At 38.0% G+C, this 19,537-nt stretch overlaps 2 protein-coding genes across 5 annotated transcripts in view; both read right to left on the reverse strand.

The window, feature by feature from the left end:
• The window catches only part of MTX2 (metaxin 2), a 71,503-nt gene extending 52,440 nt beyond the window's left edge, over positions 1–19,063 (reverse strand). Inside the window, exons 1-3 of one of the 4 annotated variants that reach the window (XM_058440892.1) lie at positions 18,836–19,050; positions 18,092–18,288; positions 14,537–14,616 (exon numbers count right to left, since the gene is read on the reverse strand). In XM_058440892.1, coding sequence (XP_058296875.1) covers positions 14,537–14,616; positions 18,092–18,093 — 82 coding nt within the window. In that variant the 5' untranslated portion in view covers positions 18,094–18,288; positions 18,836–19,050. Of the gene's footprint in view, positions 1–14,536; positions 14,617–18,091; positions 18,289–18,603; positions 18,640–18,835 lie in introns of those variants that run through there. The other 3 variants (XM_058440895.1, XM_032755307.2, XM_032755309.2) reach the window with 3 other exon arrangements.
• LOC116460510 (small ribosomal subunit protein uS2-like) lies at positions 15,265–16,247 on the reverse strand. Its single transcript, XM_032755306.2, has one exon. The coding sequence runs from the start codon at positions 16,196–16,198 to the stop codon at positions 15,311–15,313; it is 888 nt and encodes a 295-aa protein (XP_032611197.1). The 5' UTR covers positions 16,199–16,247; the 3' UTR covers positions 15,265–15,310.
• Positions 19,064–19,537: the final 474 nt, after the last annotated feature.

Here is a 19,537-nt window from a genome sequence, read left to right on the forward strand (position 1 = left end):
TATTTTGGAATATTTGCATTATATACTTACCAGTTAAGCAACCCTAACCCCAAAATCAAAAATCCAAAACGCTTCAATGAGCATTTCCTTTCAGCATCATGTTGGCACTCAAAAAATTTTGGATTTTGGAGCATTTTCAGATTTTGGACTTTCAAATTGGGGATACTCAGTGTATATACATATGTATAGTAAATTATACATATATCTTATTTCAGAAAGTAAATTTAGCCACAGCTACAAATCAGTTTTATCATTCATCCAATAAATCTACTGAATGCATATAAAGTGTCAGGCACCATTCTAAGAGCTAAAGGCACAATTATAAAGAAAACCAAGTAACTGCCCATAAGGCACTTCTATTTTAAAGGTATCATGTGGCCTATCTCCTTATGTGTACCTTTACAACGTCTGAAGTTAAAAACACTAAAAAATACTGAAGTCTACCGCATTATGACAATATTATCTGGTATACATATAACAAGGCTTAATTCTGTTTGGGCTACACATTATACAAAAACCAAGAAAAAAAACATACACAACAGTGTATAACCTCCAAAACACCAAATGAATTCCAATGTACTGAACTATAGCAAATAACTCAAATAATATTCCACAAACAACTATCTCCAGCAACCCATTCATTTGGAACAAGGTAGTAAGCAAAAGATTAAAATGACCCAGAGTGGGCCAGGCACACTGGCTCACGCCTGTAATCCCAGCACTTTGGGAGGCTGAGGTGGGTGGATCACCTGAGGTCAGGAGTTCGAGACCAGCCTGGCCAACATGGTGAAACCTCATCCCTACCAAAAATACAAAATTACCCGGGCGTGGTGGCGCATACCTGTAATCCCAGCTACTTGGGAGGCTGAGGCAGAAGAATCGCTTGAACCTGGGAGACAGAGGTTGCAGTGAGCTGAGATTGTGCCACTGCACTCCAGCCTGGGCAACCAGAGCGAAACTCCATCTCCGGAAAAAAAAAAAAAAAAGACTCGGAGTGAGTAATAATGAATGAACGAGGACAGTAGAATACCCAAGGCAGATGGGTCTTAATACCCTGCCATTCTAGAAGCACAAGATGGAAAGCAACAAAGATAGAAAACACAGAAAAATGAAAGCAGAACTTCCCTCTCACAACCAACGTTGGAGCCCAAATAAAACTACAGAATAACTAGAATCTATCTCCCGGTCAAATACAAACCAGACTTCTGTTTAGGCAGATGATGATTATGATAACGATAGCAATTAAGATTCTGTAAAACTCATACAACATATATCCAAAATATGTAAGAAATTCTTACAACCCTATAATAAAAAGACAACATAACCCAATTTTTAAAATTAAGCAAGGAATGTGAATAGCCATTTTTCCAAAGGAGATGTACAAATGGCCAAAAAAAACATGAAAAGATACTCAGCATCTTTAGTCATTAGAGAAATGCAAATCAAAACCGCCATGAGATGCCACTTCACACCCAATAAGAAGGTCATAATCAACAAGACAGACAATAACAAATGTTTAGCAAATATGGAGAAATCAAAAATTCTCACACGTTGCTGATGGGACCATGAAAACTTTGGCAATTTCTCAAAATATTAAACGCAGAATTTTACCATATGACCCAACAATTCCACTCCTATGTATTCACCCAGGGGAAATAAAAATAAATATCCACATAAAGACTTATATACAAATGTTCAGAGCAGCATTATTCACAACAGTCAAAAAGGAAAGCAACCCAAATGTTCATTAACTGGTGAATGGACAGACAAAATGCAGTATATCCATATGATGGAATACTATTTGGCGATAAGAAATAACCAAGTAAGTACTGATACATGCTACAACATGAATACATGGATGAACCTCAAAAAGCATTATGCTCAATTTAAAAAAAGCCAGACACAAAAGAAAACATATGATTCCATTTATATGACATGTCCAGACGAGGCAAATCTACAGAAACAGACCTGAGTCAGACCAGTGGTTGGCTCAGGCTGGTGGTGGGAATGAGGAGTGGCTGTAAATGGGCAAGGAGTTTCTTTTGGAGGTGATGGAAAGCTACTGTTAGACTGTGGTAACTGCAGAGATGAGTGGAAAACTAAAAAAAAAAAAAAAAAAAAAAAAAAAGATTGTGGTAATAGTCACACAATTATGTAAATATACTAAAAATCATTGAATTATAAATCTAAAAGGGTATGTAAATTATATCTCAAGAAAGCTGAACAGAAAATCTTAGAAGACTTATTGTACTTACTGTACATGTAAGTGCCTGACATAAACGTTCCACAACTTTATGAGGTAGACACTATCATTACTATTTTCCCAATTTTACAGTAAGAAAACTGAGGCACAAGCATAAGTAATTTGTCCAAAGTCATAATGCTAGTAAGTGACAGCAGCCAGGATTTGAACCCAAGTAGTGTGGCTCTACAGTCAGTGAACACACAACGAAATTAGCTAACCTCCTGCAGAGCTCACAAATAAACATTCTTGGGTAATAATTATTAGAATTAAAGGAATTACAATTATCTTACAACAGTAGTTCTCAACTCTTCCTGTACACTTGAGGAACTTGATAAAGTTATGTATTTCCTCAACTCAGAAGTTCTGATACTGTAGAGATGAGGACCAAAAATCTGCACCTTTAACAAGCACTCCTGGTAAATCTGATGCAGATGGTCTGTGAACACCACAACAAAGACCATCCTAGAGACACAGACGGCACTTGAGATAAGATTATGTTCTTTTTATCTCTTTCATTCATTTAGCTCAGAGAAAATGGTAGTAAGGATGTGTGTAGATGAATTTTTTTCAAGAAGATTTTTGACCATCTTTTTCTCCTTAAACACTGTGGCTATGGCTTAAAGCCATGTTTTAAAACATGCCTTAGTAACATGTTGCTATTTTAAAATGTTAAAGAATAAGCCTTTAAGATTAATGAACTCAGGTCACAATTATTTTGCAAAGTGGTAACATGATAGTTTTTCCATTAGAAGTATTCGATGAGGAAAGTAAAAATAAGTTGGTAATTATGAATATCAGTTGTGATATCTATCTATTTGTAACTAGAGATCAATTTCAAAATGGTATTCGAGGACCAATTTCGTAAACCTGACAAACTTCTATAGGTTAACAAGGGTCAAGAAAACAAATTCACAGCACCAACAACCCAATAACTCAGGGTAAAGTAAATACATACAAGTCAAATTTAAAACTTTCCATTCTTAATAAGTATGTATGTGTCATGTTCTCAAACGGTTACGTTTAGACTTTGATCCATTATAAAAATAATCCATCATAGCTGGACATGATGGTGTGCACCTGTAGTCCCAGCTACTTGGGAGGCTGAAGCAGAAGGATCCCTTGAGCCCAGAAGTCTGAGACACGCCTGGGCAACATAACAAGACCCCATCACAAAAAGGAAAGAAAAAAAAAAAGTAAAAAAATCCATTATTTTTCATTAATTTCCAATAAAAAGCAGGCCAACTACATATGATTATGATAAATTAACAGAGAAGAATCTTGTAGTAGTTACTCAAACTTTTAATTTTCATTTTCAAAATGGTAATCTGAAATTTAAAAAAAAAGAAGCACTGATACTACGAGCTTTTCTCAGAACTAAAAATGAATATGAGATCAACAGCAGAACTATAGAAAAACAGCTGGTTAAGAGTAAAAGTCTAATCCATCTGGCCAAAAAACAGATACAAAAACAGCCCCACACAACTGTCAGACCTCAACAACATTAACTTGCACAGTGCAATAGTTTAATGGTTCTCAAACTCTAGAGATAGAAAACAAATATCCTTCAAACTAAGTAGTTCTTCCCATCTAAACCAAATACAATCACTGTAATGACAGCACCTATTTTTATTTTTTTTAAGTATCTACCATGTGATTATAGTTCCAGGTACTGTACATATACTTTGCTATCTCATATCAAGCTAGCTAACCAAAAAACTCTATTCCTCTTCCTTCACTCCTCCCAGCTAGTTATAGAACAAATTATCCCCCACAGAGAACCTGACTTATTATTATACCACCTGAAATGCTGACAAAACTGCAAGATTCTCCAAGAAGAAGGAAACAGGAAATGAGATAAGGGTCAAGAATTTCCTTATGAATATGAGAACACAGTAGAAAATTTTCAGAGGATTCCCCCTAAAAAATATTAAAGGCATTTAAATGAACAAATAGGTGATAAACATCCAAAATGTACCCACAACTATAATACAAAGACAAAGATGAATATAAAACTGTCATTGCCCTCTAGGATCTAATTTTGTTGAGCAGGTGAAGAACAAAGAGGGAGGTGGGATTAGGAGTGACTAAGGTACACATAACCATCTAAAATACATTAAGCAAATACAGGTGGTGTAGGGAAAAAACATACATTTCAGTCACACATACCTGGCTTCCCCTCCCAATTCTACAACTTATTGTGTGAGTTATCTTGGCCAAACTGGTTAACCTATTCTTGTCTCAATGACCTCACTGTAAAAGAGGGAAATACTAATTATCTTGTTAGGTTATTGGAAGAATAAAACTAGACTGGCCAGGCGTGATGGCTCACGCCTGTAATCCCAGCACTTTGGGAGGCCAAAGTGGGCAGATCACAAGGTCAGCAGTTCGAGACCAGCCTGACCTACATGGTGAAACCTCGTCTCTACTAAAAATACAAAAATTAGCCAGGTGTGGTGGTGCACACCTATAATCCCAGCTACTCAGGAGGCTGAGGCAGGAGAATCGCTTGAACCCGGGAGATGGAGGCTGCAGTGAGCTGAGATCGTGCGACTGCACTCTAGCCTGGGCAACAGAGCAAGACTCCATCTCAAAAAAAAAAAAAAAGTAGATAAACTATGTAAGTACCCTATAAAGTCTCTAGCTCACAGTATATTTTCAATCAATAATTCTTAATATACACATTAGAACAAAAGTGTGTATAAAGCCCTATAGAAATATTCATGAAGAAATAACTAAATCTGCCTGAGGAGAACAGGAAAGAATTCACAAAAGGAGACGAAATCTGAATTAGATCCAAAAAAATAATCCAAAGCATGCCAGATAGAAGGTAGGGGGCATGGAGACGAGTTTAGATATTTACCAAAAACCTAACACCCCTAACGCAGTTTGAGGAAAGGGAGGCAAAATGTTCAGCAAAGGCTTACTAAACTAGATACCTCTGTGCAGATTTCTACTATAGATATAGCTCTTCATATTAAAATGATCTATTTCTGCAAAAGAATATAAGCTCATGAAAGGCATGAATTGTTACTTATTTTTGTACCCCCAGCACCTGGCAGAGCACCTAGCACAAATTAGGTACTCCACAAACATATTCTGCAGAAAATACAAGCAGGTCTTTTGCTATCTAAAGCCTGAAAGATATCTGACAGCAAAAAAAAAAAACTGCTATAACTCTAAAAATAATGTCATTGAACCAATTTAAGGAAGGATAACATCTCAACAATGGGTACCAAATTCAACAGTGTAAACTCAAGAGTTCACTTTCTCTCCGAATCATTCAGTGGTTCCTAACCAAAGACACACAGACAAATGATCTACAGAGTATTTGAAAACTATACTTGTCTTATCTCCATCCTCAATCTTTCCATATGATAGGCCTTTGGTGAAAATAAAGGAGTATTTGTATATGCATGCATGTTCGAGCAGGCATCACTAGCTTTAGAGAGTTCCACAGATAACTAATTACAATGTACAAAACCACCCACACTACTCTACTCACCCCCAACTCCCCATCTATCCCCATCCTTCTTTAGAACCTCTATTCAGTCATGAGTGTGCCTTGTCAGTTCCCAGATCTAAGGAAAACAGGCAGTACCACCTTGGTTACTGTGGCAAAGTATGTCTTAAATACATCCGCAACAGTAATTCCTGCCCTACAATTCCCCTTCCCTTGAATCTGGGCCGGCCTGTAGCTCCACTGTGACCCACAGAATATTGTGGAAGTGATGCTGTAGGACAATTGAGAGTAGGTTATAAAAGGTGATGCAACTTCTATCTTGCTAGCTCAGGCACTTGTATGTGGTGTACTGAGTCACTACCTAAGAAGTCTGACTACCCTCAGGCCACCAAGCTGTGAGGAAGCCAAGCCACATGAAGAAGCCACACGTAAGTATTCCAGAGAACAACCCCAGCTAAAGTCCTAGCCAGAATCAATTGTCAGATATGTAAGTGAAGATGCTTCCAGATGTTTCCAACCCTCAACCACTGGATCATTCCCAGCCTTTGAGTCTTTTCAGCTTAAGACCCAGACATCATGAGTAAGAGACAAACCATCTTTCCTGTGCTGTATACAGCACCCTATACATAAGTAACCCTGTCTTAGAAAAAGAGCCCACCTTACATTTAAAAAGGCATCATGCCAACAGGGACCACATGTTCATCTAATCGACAGAGACTACACGTACCAACCAGATAAAAGACATAACCAGACACACTTTTTACTATCAGTCCTCACCAGAAGATGTGACGGCTATAAAAAGAGCAGAACTCCACCAACTCAAGATGACCATCTTAATAGACACTGCCTGGCAGTCACTCATGATCAGCACCCAGCATTTGCTGCCAAATGCTCTGCCCAAATCAAGAACTCTTCCTTGCAAGACACTGACAACTGTCTGGATCAGCCCAGGACACTATCCTTGTCCACGACGCTCTCCTTTGACTGGTTCATTATCTCTTTTCCTGTCCCCTTTTCTCTTGATGTTAAATGTTACTGTTTGATGTGGAAATTTTAATCGATAACATTTATACGTGCAGTTTGCAACATTGACTGACTTGTGGATTGGCTTAGTCTATGTGGCACAGCTCTGACTACTGAGTGAACAGGTAGTACTAAGGAGAATTGCCTCCTTAAGGAACTCGATGTTGCTTATTGCTTTTATGATGAATAAGCACCAATAAAAGTCTGACCCTGTGGAGAGACACAAATGTGTGTGGATATGGTTATGTCTCACCTTGTGCCACTCACAACATGTGCCCTGTCTGGATTACTGACCCACAGGATCCATGAACATAAGAAAGTGGCTGTTTTACACCTCTAAATTTAGGGTGGTTTGTTACACTGCAAAAGTAACTTGAGAGTTAAGACTTTTGATAGTTACTATTAATCACACAAAATGTTGACTCGTCTGAAGCCTCAGAATTCCCTGTTTATCTAAATCAGTTACCAAGCTGACTCCTGACCATATCATGTTTATAAATTCCACTTTACTGCTTCAGACATAGAGTTTGACACTTGCACTTTCCCTCCAGTCAGTTTCACTTTATTAATCCAATATCTTGAATCTTTGCCTTCCTGAAATCTCACTATATCTCCAATTTGCTGACCACATCACCCTGACTCCCTGGCCTCTAGTCCCCCGGATTTGGTACCCAATGACTAGAATGACTTATATCATCTTTAAAAACTGACCTGAATGGCAGTTGCTACATTATTCACAGATTGAAGAAACAAAAGAGAATCCAAGAGAGAAACAACTCAAGCTAAAATCAAATCTAACTATATCTTTTCATAAAAGTCAGACCAATAGTCATTTACCTATGATACAAAGATAATCTAAAACAGTAAATAATGAAAGCATAGTTTATATTTGTCTTTAATCTGCACTCTGTAATTTCTCACACATTAGTACCTTTTCTAAATATTTATTTTAATATTATCTTATATTCTCCAAACAGCCACCAAATGCTAGTATGAGAAAATCAGTGCAAGTAGATGGCAAAAAGGAGAAAACTGTTTAGGGAGAAAATACATCAAAAATAATTCACAATCTCAATGTAAGAACAAATGTCAATTATCACTTAAATAGTTAACATTATGTAACTAGTTCTCCTGGACTAGCCAACTTAGAATCTTAAATTGATAACAGTAATAGTAAAAATAACAATAGTAAAAATAACAATGATAGCATCTAACGAAAAACTAGATAGTAACTTTTATTTTTATGTTATTTCTTATAAAGACAATCTTTTTTTAATTTATAAAATAAGAAAGAAACATTACTTATAATTCATAATGCCAAAACATTTTTCTATAACATAAAAGCTAACAATCAAAAGAAATGGAGGTCAAAGAAGGCTAGATCACTGAAGAGTGAGCTGCCAATATTACTTTACAGCAATAAACACTGGAATAATAATGGCCTCTTCATGTTATACAAATGACACATTTATTCATATAAAGTTCTGATTACTGCTCTAAATTGACCAGGTAATAAAATATGACATGTGGGGGTACATACCATTGTAATACTCAAAGATACTGTATCCACTGGAATAAATATACACATCAAAAGTCTATTTTTTTCCATATAGATTAAGTTATGAAGAAATTCTTTGGCTTATACAAGTTCTTAGAGATAAAATATATGATCAGCAAAAAAACATAGCTAAGTGTATAAAAACAGTGAGATGCATTTTATGGTTTCTATTTTGCCAACACAGTTACAGTTAATGAGAATTGTCATGACAAAATGATTGTTTTTATGAAAAGAACCTTCTTTATTACTAACCAATCAAATTTCATTTTTATTACTGATGTAAAAAAGTTCAAAACCATCATTCATTTATAGGGCGTACAAAAATAAGAAAAGTGTTCAAGAATAGAGGAGAGGATCAATTACAAAGCAATAAAAAATTAAAGCATGCATTTCTCTTACTGGCAAGGCAAATACTTCTCTTCTACATATAAATGTCTATAACTGGATTTTCTGAATATTATAACTTCTGTCTTTGAACAAAAAAATGAGAAGCCTGAATTTTCAATATCTCATCTCTATTTGATATCTTCAGTCCATCTGATAACTGCTTATCAAGAAACTTCAAAAATGTTTGAAAAATATTAAGAAGTTTGGTGGCGTTTTCTTTCAATTTTCACCAAAATATGGCAAGCTTGGGCTAACGTTAATAACTCAAAAGTCTTCAAAGAAATAAGACTGACAAATTTTATGGGGCACCCATCATCAAAATCTTTTAAGTTAAAAACTAAAAATCATGTAATTTCAGAGTATAAAATGTTAATAAACCACATTAAGTAAATTAAAACTCACATTACAGCCTATGAACTATTTCATCAGCAGAAAACAAGGCTTTGAAGGGATCTTATTATCAAAGTTTTCAAAAATTTATATAATATTGCTGTTAAGAATTTAGTTTTGGCCAGGTGCAGTGGCTCACACCTGTAATCCCAGCACTTTGGGAGGCCGATGCAGGCAGATCACATAAGGTCAGCAGTTCGAGACCAGCCTGGCCAACATGGTGAAACCCTGTCTTTACTGAAAATACAAAAATTAGCCAGGCGTGGTGGTGGGCACCTATAATCCCAGCTACTTGGGAGGCTGAGGCAGGAGAATCACTTGAACCTGGGAGGCAGAGGTTGCAGTGAGCCGAGATCACCCCACTGCACTCCAGCCTGGGCAACAGAGCAAGACTCCATCTCAAAAAAAAAAAAAAATAGTTTCAACCTATTCAGGAATACAGTATAATAAAATACAGGATCCACTGCTGTCAATAAACTATATCTTGCCTCTAGTCTGAAGTATAACCTATTTTGTCACTGTTTTGCTTTACCATCTGCACCATTCAATCTCAGCTTCATATCTTCAAGGTCATAAGCACAACTGTGTAAGATTATTCATGTGACTAATATGTTTTTTTTTTAATTCTCTGAAACGTGATGGTCAGTTCAATAACTTTTTAATAATTCCTCAGTGCCTTCCTCAATACTGGGAAATCCTCAGAATACTGAGTAAAAATAACAAAATATCTTTATTTTCAAGAGCAAAAGATTTAAGGCTGGGCACAGTGGCTCACGCCTGTAATCCCAACACTTTGGGAGGCCAAGGTGGGCAGATCACTTGAGGTCGGGAGCTCGAGACCAGTCTGAACAATGTGGAGAAACCTGGTCTCTATTAAAAATACAAAATTAGCCAGGTGCGGTGGCACATGCCTGTAATCCCAGCTACTCAGGAGTCTGAGGCAGGAGAATCACTTGAACCCAGGAGGCGGAGGTTGCAGTGAGCCAAGATCGCACCATTGGACTCCAGCCTGGGCAACAAGAATGAAACTCCATCTCAAAAAAAAGAAAAATGAATATAATGCATTGTATTTCTTCAATTATCTGTTGCAACTGTCATCATTAAATATTCTGATACACAGATGTACAAGCCTTTACCATCATTTTCTTCATTGTGAGCAACAGCATCACTTCTATATTACACAAGCCTTTAAACCTGTATTTTCTACTTCCTTTAGCCTCTGGAACTCTTCTGAATGCTTTTAAAGTCCAGATTCCCCAGTACTCATGTAAGGAGGGATGGAATGAAAACACTTTATTACCAATACAAAAACAAATTTTTAAAAACATACCCATTTTGATCACACTTACTTTCAAGATGCATACATATGGGTTCCATGGAACCCTGCAAAACTACTTTCCTAGCTCATACTATAAATTAATGCTACTGCTTAAATGAAGTTATTAATAAATTTAAATAATTAAGCACCCAAATGCCCACAATGAGATAAATGGAATATTCCAACCATTCTTTTTTCATCCTTTATATAGTTTACTGAGCTTCTAAATAAAGAACAGAACAGATATTGTCCTTATTTCAAAAGATTAATAAATTTTAGTATGATGAAACTAACTAATGTGCTTAAAATATGGCAAGGCACCGGTGGAGTAATAAATCAGAAAAGATGGTATATGAGTAAAGAAAAATAAGAATACTCTGGGTATTTTCTGCTGTCCAAAATGGTAATGGGATACCAGATGTTAAGAGTTAATATCCTCAAAGGACCCCTTACTATAAGGTGAAAGGCTCTTGGGCAATAAAAGTAACAATAGAAAGTAACATGTACTGAACACTTATTATCTACCACCCTACACTAGATACTTAATATATATTGTAAAATATATTATCCCCTTTTACAAATGAGGAAACTGAGGACTAGAAAGGCCTGTCCAAGATCACACAACAAGTAGCAGGGTTGAGCTTAGAACTCAGCTTACTCCCATGACCTTGTTCCTAACCTTTATACTGAGTTTCAGTATTCTTATCCACAAAGTACCTATCTAACAAGACCAAATTGTTATTATTAGCAATTACGTATATAAATCATTTAACACAGTAGCTCAAAAGCTTACTCTTATTATCAGTAACCAGCTATGGCAATTCTAATTAACAGACCGCCAATATGACCTATAGCAAGATTCAATTTTATAATGAAAATCAACATGGCTGGAGCATATCAAACATATATATCTTGAAATAAATATCCTGGAATAACAAATTATTCTAGGATACATTACTAAGTAATTTTAATAACTACAATAACTGTATGTAGATGCTTCATATTATTGAATTATCTGTTATTTACAAATAACTTTTTAAAGCTTTACCAAAATTGTATCTTTAAAGTCACATATTATTATTTTCACCATTTTACAAATGAGAAATCTCAGGCTTAAAAAGGCAGTTAATTTGCCCAAGTTCACACAGCTAGGAAGTAGCTGAATAAGAATCCAGGTTAGACTTTTCACTTCAAAATCCACAGAAAGTGTAAAAGCAAGGTGAAGGAAGCAATCAACACTGCAGCCAATTTCTGCTGTTTAGTGCTCAACACCTCTCCCTTCTTTTGTGTATCTGGTGGCACTGTGGAGCCCTAATACCTGGAGCCACTCCTGGCACAGGGATGGGCAAGTGAGTTAGGCCTGTCCACCCAAGTACTCTACCCTTTTGGCTGCTCCAAATGTGGTCATGTAGCCCAAATGAGATTACACAATCCTCCCCTATGATATATTCACAACCAACTGACTGTAAGAACAAAATTTTAAAAAAAAATGTGAGTAATGTATTGAAAAATCTTGCCATTAAAAAAAGTAAAAACTTAAATATACAGGTTATATCTTTAAACTATTTTTTAATAACATCCAGGTCTATTTTTATCCTTTTAAAATTCTAGGCCGGGCACAGTGGCTCACACCTGTAATCCCAGCACTTTGGGAGGCTAAGGCAGGCGGATCACTTGAGGCCAGCAGTTCAAGACAAGCCTGGCCAACAAGGTGAAATCCCATCTCTACTAAAAATATAAAAATTAGCTGGGCATGGGAGCAGACACCTGTAATCCCAGCTACTCAAGAGGCTGAGGCAGGAGAATCACTTGAACCCTGGAGGTGGAGGTTGCAGTGAGCCAAGGTTGTGCCATTGCCCTCCAGCCTGGGTGACAAGAGTTAAAACGCTGTCTCAAAAAAAAAAAAAAAAAAAAAAATTCTAAATCCAGCACATCATCATCTAGATAAACAACTATTCATTCAAAAGCATAACTTACCATTTCTTTCCATATTAAGCTAAAAGAACAATTCAAAATTATCTTCCACTTTAAAAAAATATATTCCAAAAAACTACTGAACAGATGCATAAATATGTTTATGTAAGCACTGCTTACAACAGACAAAAATCACACACACGTGTGGTGGCTTTGGGACACATCAGCTTACTTAACACTGAATACACTTGCCAAAATTCCCTTTCTACTATGTCTCTAGTTAAAGTGGGCTACAAGGGATATTCTCCGCCAGGTGTTGGGAAGAGAGGCAACAGTCATTTTGTAGCAGACACACACTTCCTCCTAGCTTTTCTAACCCTAATCTAGGTGCTGCCATAAAGGGATTCTGCTGATATAATTAAAGTCCCTACTTAGTAAGCTTTACATTAATCAAAAGGGAGAGTATCCTAAGTGGCCTGATTTTATCAGTTGAAAGCCCTTTAAAAAAGGGTCTAAGTCCTCCCTGGGATCAGACACTCCAGGCAGTACCTGGCCTTGCCAGTGCTCTCTTAGTCCTGAATCTCCCCCTCCTGACTGCCTGCCTTGCATGCTTTGCACTTACTTTGCCAGCCCCCACATGAAGAGCCAATTCTTTGCCATGTTTGTGTGTGCACATACATGCATGTGTGTATGTGGCTAGAGAGAGAAACAGATATCCTGGTACTTCTGCTTCTCTGGTTGAACTGACTGATAACAACTCTCTAAATACCCATCCGAGTAATACTACATAAGTAAATTTTGGCTTCTTCATTACAATGAAATACTATATAACCATTTTAAAATGATGATGTGTAATTCCATTCACAGACATGAAAAGAGATATCATGTCGATTTTTGTAATTCAGGGAAAGAGAATGAAATAGCTTTGTTCATCAAAGTTTTAATGATGGATGGAATTTTAAAGTCTTAATCTGTGTGGTATGATTTCAGGTAATTTTTACTGTATCTCTGGATTGTTTTAATTTTCCATAATGGCAACATACCATTATCATTATCAGGAAAAAAAAACTCGACAACAAACCTTTCTCATTTGACAGGAAAAAAATGTCAGGCAGACTTACATTAAATGGTTAAAATGGTGCCCAGAGTCTTAAAGGATGAACAGGAGTTATTCAAGCAAAGTGGACATCTCAGGCAAGGGGCAAGGAAAGAAGTGACAAGACATGAGGCTGTCCTACTGACAATGAGAAACCAATAAAATGTTAAAACAAGCGGAGGTTTTTTGTTTTTTTTTTAAGGAAAATTAAAATAAAACAAAACAAACAAAAGACCCACTGAGGCTTGCAGTGTATGGACTCTGCTGGAAGGAAGCCAGACTGGAAGCAGAGAAATCAATTCAGAGACTACTATGGTTATCTAAGCAAAAAATGACAAAGCTTGGAACTAAGGTAACAGCAGTAGAAATGGATAGAGTAAGTCCTATTTAGGAATAATAACAGAAAAGTTGGCAAGGGAAACACTGGTAGTAAGGAGATAAAAGCAGTTCACTTAAACTGGGGAGTTCAGAGAAGACTTCTAAAAAGATATCCTTATGAATAAGGATCTCAAAGAAGTCACTTCAAGAATACCACAGAGAGATGCCAGGTATCTTTAAATGTTTCCAAAAGAAATAATCAGTGTTAGCTCATGTCCACAGGAAGGAAGGGTAATAAGCAAAGTGTTAGATACACTAAAAATTAGAGCTCTCAACTACAAAAACAGATGCATAATTACTTAAGTTATAATAGATCTATATAGATACATATCTCCAACCTGAACTACCAGAAACAGAATACTGTGAATAGTTGCTGGATTTGAGTCACATGTATAAGTCATTTACAAGTCAAACACAGGGTTTCCGGTAAATTATTACTTTAACCACGGCTATAGTCTGAATATCCCCTCCACAACTCATGCTGAAATGGAATTGCCATTCTGATAGTATTAAGAGGTGAGATTGTTAAGAGGTGATTAGGTCATGAGGGCTCCACCCTCATGAATGGATTCATCTTTATCCCAAGAGTAGGTTGTTATAAAAGCAAGGTTAGCCCTCTCAGTCCCTGGCTCTTGCCCTCCCTGGCCTTTCCACCTTCTGCCACAGGATAATGCAGCACAAAGGCTCCCATCAGATACTGGCACCTTGAAGCTGGAGTTCATTGCCTCCAGAAATGTGAGACTTAAATTTTTTTCTTTATAACTTACCTAGTCTGTGGTATTCTGTTATAGCAACACAAAACAGATTAAGGCAGCCTCCTGTTTTCACTTCTTGACAAAATATAATCCTATAAATTTTAACAATTACAATCATTTAAATTACAAAAGTAAACTATGCTCACTATAGTAATTCAAACAATTCAGAAATACAGTTCCTCCACCCTCTATCAACACTCTTATCTTTATTATCCCAATCGCTAGTTAAAATTAGTTGAATATTCTTAACATATATAAATATATGTAATGTTTATATAGATTTCATGAGTTCATACAAAATAGATATTTTATAACTTTTTACTTAATATAACTATAGCTTTCAAGACAATGTATTTAACAGATACATTTCTTCATTTTTGGATCTGTAAAAATTTGACCATATAATTTTTGTATAAATGTTTTTGACAAATAATAACTGTGTGTATTTAGGAGGTACAATGTGATATTTTGATCTAAAGAACAAATCAAGCTAATTAATATATCCATCACTGCACCAACTTAAATTTTTGTGGTGAGAATATTATAAATCTAAGCCTTTAACAATTTTGAAATATATAATACATTATTATTAACTGTGGTCACCTTGCAGTGCAATAGATCACTAAAACTTTTTCTTCCAGTCTAACAAACTTTGCAACATCTCCTCTTCTTCATTCCTCTTCCCCATCTCAGCCTCTGGTAACCACTTTTTTTTTTTTTAGAAACTGATGTTTATTTTCCATCAACCATTTTTCCGTGTTGCTTAAGAGCCTATGCAAGAACAGCTTAAGACCAGTCAGTGGTTGCTCCTACCCATTCAGTGGCCTGAGCAGTGGGAGCTGCAGGCCAGTCTTCCGTGGCAGGCTGAGCGCTCCAGTCTTCAGTAGGAAACTGCTGAATAGGCACAGAGGGCACCTGTACACCTTCAGACCAGTCTGCAACCTCAGGCTGAGTAGCAGTGAACTCAGGAGCTGGAGCAGTCCACTCACCCTGAAATTCCTCCTTGGTCACTGCCTTTTCAGCAGCAGCCTGCTCTTCTTTTTCAATCTCTTCAGGATCTCTGTAGAAGTAGAGATCAGGCATGACCTCCCATGGGTGTTCACGGGAAATGGTGCCACGCATGCACAGAACTTCCCAAGCCAGCATCCACCACATCAAACCCATTGAGTGAGCTCCCTTGTTGTTGCATGGGATGGCAATGTCCACATAGCGCAGAGGAGAATCTGTGTTACACAGCGCAATGGTAGGTAGGTTAACATAAGATGCCTCCGTGAGACGCTGGTGGTCAGCCCTGGGGTCAGTAACCACAAGAAGCCGTGGCTCCCGGAAGGCTGCCTGGATCTGGTTAGTGAAGGTTCCGGGAATGAAGTGGCCAGCAACTGGAGTGGCTCCAGTGGCAGCAGCAAACTTCAGCACAGCCCTCTGGCCAGTATTCCTGGAGGATATAACACTGACATCAGCAGGGTTTTCAATGGCAACAATAGCACAAGCTGCCAGCAGAAGCTTCTCCCAGGTCCTCTTCAGATTTATGATATAGATGCCATCACTTTTCCTTTTATAGATGTACTGTTCCATCTGGAAGTCAAGATTGGTGCCACCTAAGTGGGTTCCTGCTGCAAGGAACTTAAGGACATCCTCCTCCTTCATTTGCAGGACATCAAGGGCTCCGGACATTGTGAAAGTTTCCCTTTAAGTTACGACAGGAATCCAGAACAATGCCATATGGACCCCTCTATAGGTAGCGCGGAAAAGCAGGTAACCACCTTTCTATTCTGTTTCTAGGAAATCAACTTTCTCAGATTTCCCTAAAAAGATTAGATTTTAGATCACTACTTGTCTATGTCTAGCTTATTTCATTTAGCATAATGTCCTCCAGATTCATCCATTTTATCACAAATGATAGGGTTTCCTTCTTTTTTAAAGCTGAATAGTATTCCATTGTATCTTATATACATTTTCTTTATCCATTCATCCACTGATAAACATGTGGGTTGCTGCCATATCTTGGCTATTGTGAATACTGCGGCAATGAACATGGACTGCACATACCTCTTAGACAATTTCAATTCCTTTGGATACATGCCCAGAAATGGAATTGCTGGATTGGTATACAATAATTTGACATATATTTAAAACATTTCTAGTTTTTCGCTATTACAAATAATGCTGCAATTAATATCACTGTGTATTTCTTTAAGTATTGGTCTTTACATTTCTATCAGATAAACCCCCATAAGTAGAATTTTCAGGCCAGAGAAGGTCATTTTAATAAATATTGCTACATTAAGTTCCCAAAAAGTAATACTAACTTACAGACCCAATAGTTTGAGAGTAACTGTTTTCCCCATGCCCTACTAGTACTAGAAATCATATTCACTTTTGTCCATCTGATGGCAGGGGCGGGAGGATGCTGTATATTATTAGGGACAGAGAACATCTTTTCATCTGTTCACTGTCCATCTATATTTCACGCTTTTGTGAAATGCCTGTTCCAATCCTTTGTCCTTGATTCTGTTGGCTTGTCTTCTTATTTGTACTAACTTGAGATATCTTTTATCAAAGTTTTAAAATTTTTTCTGCAATCAAATCTGCCAATTTCTTCTCTTATGGATAATGAATTCTTAAGTTTTGCTTAGGCCTCTTCTGCCATCCAAGAATTATTAAAATAATCTATGCTTTCCTCTATTTTATTACAACTTTGTTGTTTTATATTTAGATCTTTAATCAATCTGGAATTTATTCATGTGGTGTAATGACTCAGCAGTTGTTCCAACACCATTTACTGAATTATCCATCTTTAAATGCTTCCTCCTAGAGTAACAGATCACTGCAAATAGCTAAGATGGCAGACAGACAAAATGCCTAGAAATTTTTAAACGTCACTACTTAAAGCAGTATCAGTTTATTAAAAGACATTCATCATTTTCTCATTAAAAGAAATCACACATTAGGACACATGCACACAGTGAACCACTCTCAACATACACTGTGAAATTTTTTTTTAACATAGTAGCAAACTAAATTAAATCACTGATCTAACTATACAAGCCTGATTTTGTTTCAACATAAATGGTAAAAGTAGAAATAATCATTGCTTGAAATCTCAAGATTAGTCATTGATTTGGGTCGCAAATATTTACTGAGCACCAACTGACTATGGATACAATGGGGAACAAAACAAGTTTGATCCCTACTTTCAGGAAGCTTGCAATCTAGTAGGAGCTTCTCTCCTCTAAAAAATAATGTTTTTAAGTGAAGAACGAAAAAAAAGAAATGTAAGTTCACACAAACGCAAAGCAGTGAAAAACATTCCGGCAAATTTTATGACACATTCTGTACTTCCCATTTCCAAAATACTATCTTATTACTTCAAATGTACCTATTTATTGTGGTGACTGTCTTCATTACTGTACTCATGTTGAAAACACTGCTAGGGAGTTATGACTAATTCCATTAGCCTCTATCTCAAAGTACCTATGTTTAGTCTCCTCAGTTTCTCAACAATATTTAATTTCTTTCATTACAATAAATAAGAACCTCAATAAGAGAAATTATAAGTCTACATACATCAGGCATGTTCAATCCACCGACTCAAAGGTATTTCTTTAAAGTACATGCAGATTTAAAAATATTTCAATGAATCCGGGCGGGCGTGGTGGCGGGCGCCTGTAATCCCAGCTACTCGGGAGGCTAAGGCTGGAGAATCGCTTGAATCCGGGAAGCGGAGGTTGCAGTGAGCCCAGGTCGTGCCACTGCACTCCAGCCTCGATGACAAAAGAGAAACTCCGTCTCAAAAAATAAATAAATAAATGACTCCTAGAGTCTTAGCAAATGGCACTACTGTGTCGCTGGGAGAGGAAGCAAGAAGTCTGGTGTTCCCTCAACAACAATAGGTAACAACTGATTAGTGACAGTCACCTTAAACTTTGAGTACCAAGACCCAGAAACTGCCACCACTCTTAGACTGAAGCGTTCAGATGCTTGCCCCTGTGGTCACGCCCCCCACCTCAATCCCAATCCAAGGCCTCCTCCTCATACTCCAGCACCTCCCAACGGAATGGGGAGGTGGGACAAAGTACCGCCCAAGGGAAGGAGACAGGACTCCTGCTCCTGCGGAATGACCTTGGCCAAGTGTCTCCTTCTCAGTTTTCCCATACGTGAGATAAGGTTGGTAGTCCGCGCCCGCCTCCACCCTCCGGGCCGGGTTCAGCGTATACTGCCGCAAGGCTGGAGGAAAGCTCCAGCCCTGTACCCCACGCGGCTCCCCGAGACCGCGCCGCCACCTTCTGGGTCTGCGGCCATCCGCGCTACCTGCAATCTGGGAGACGAAGGCTTCCGCCACTAGAGACATGTCGGCTGGGAGGCCCTGCGCCCGGGTGCCTGCCCCCCACGGGCCTCAGCGTCCTCCACCGCAAACCCAGCGGCTCTCGGCAGTTAACGAGCCTAGCCCCGCCAAAGTTCAGACTCGTAAAGCGCACTCCAACACCAGCGGCAGCTGCAGTGAGGCACCCAAGGTTACCGCCAGGCCCGGCTAGGAACTTCCGGCGCAGCCGAAGACGCCACTGGAGCGCTTCCGCCGGCCCCGCCCCCGCGCGGTCCTACCGGGCGCCCGCGCTGCGAGCTGCGTCCAGCCAATTCCAGGCTCTGCGTTGGGGCCCCGCAGGTGGAAGCGAAGTACCCAACTCGTCTCCCACCCAGGGGACGGGCAGGGGGATCTGGGAGATTTTTAGCGTCCTTTCTGTAAGCCAGAATTTTGTAATCGAGTAACATTTGTAAACGCCCACTGGATACCAGGCACTTATATTACATGTATCTACACACACATATACACATAAATAATATATACACGTATAAATGCATACATGTATATATATACATATATATACATATATTCTATTTGACTTCGTCTTCTCAACAACCCATTAAAGTAATAATATTATCGCCATTTTACGGATTAGAATATAGGCTTAAGGAGTTTAAACTGCCTGCCCAGGAGTCCTCTGAGGATCAGAT

This window comes from Hylobates moloch, unplaced genomic scaffold (assembly GCF_009828535.3).
Source record: "Hylobates moloch isolate HMO894 unplaced genomic scaffold, HMol_V3 SCAFFOLD_1, whole genome shotgun sequence".
NCBI classification, from domain to species: domain Eukaryota; kingdom Metazoa; phylum Chordata; class Mammalia; order Primates; family Hylobatidae; genus Hylobates; species Hylobates moloch.

Coding starts and splice junctions, on each gene's coding strand:
- LOC116460510 (XM_032755306.2), bottom strand. CDS start 16,198: ATGTCCGGAGCCCTTGATGTCCTGCAAATGAAGGAGGAGGATGTCCTT.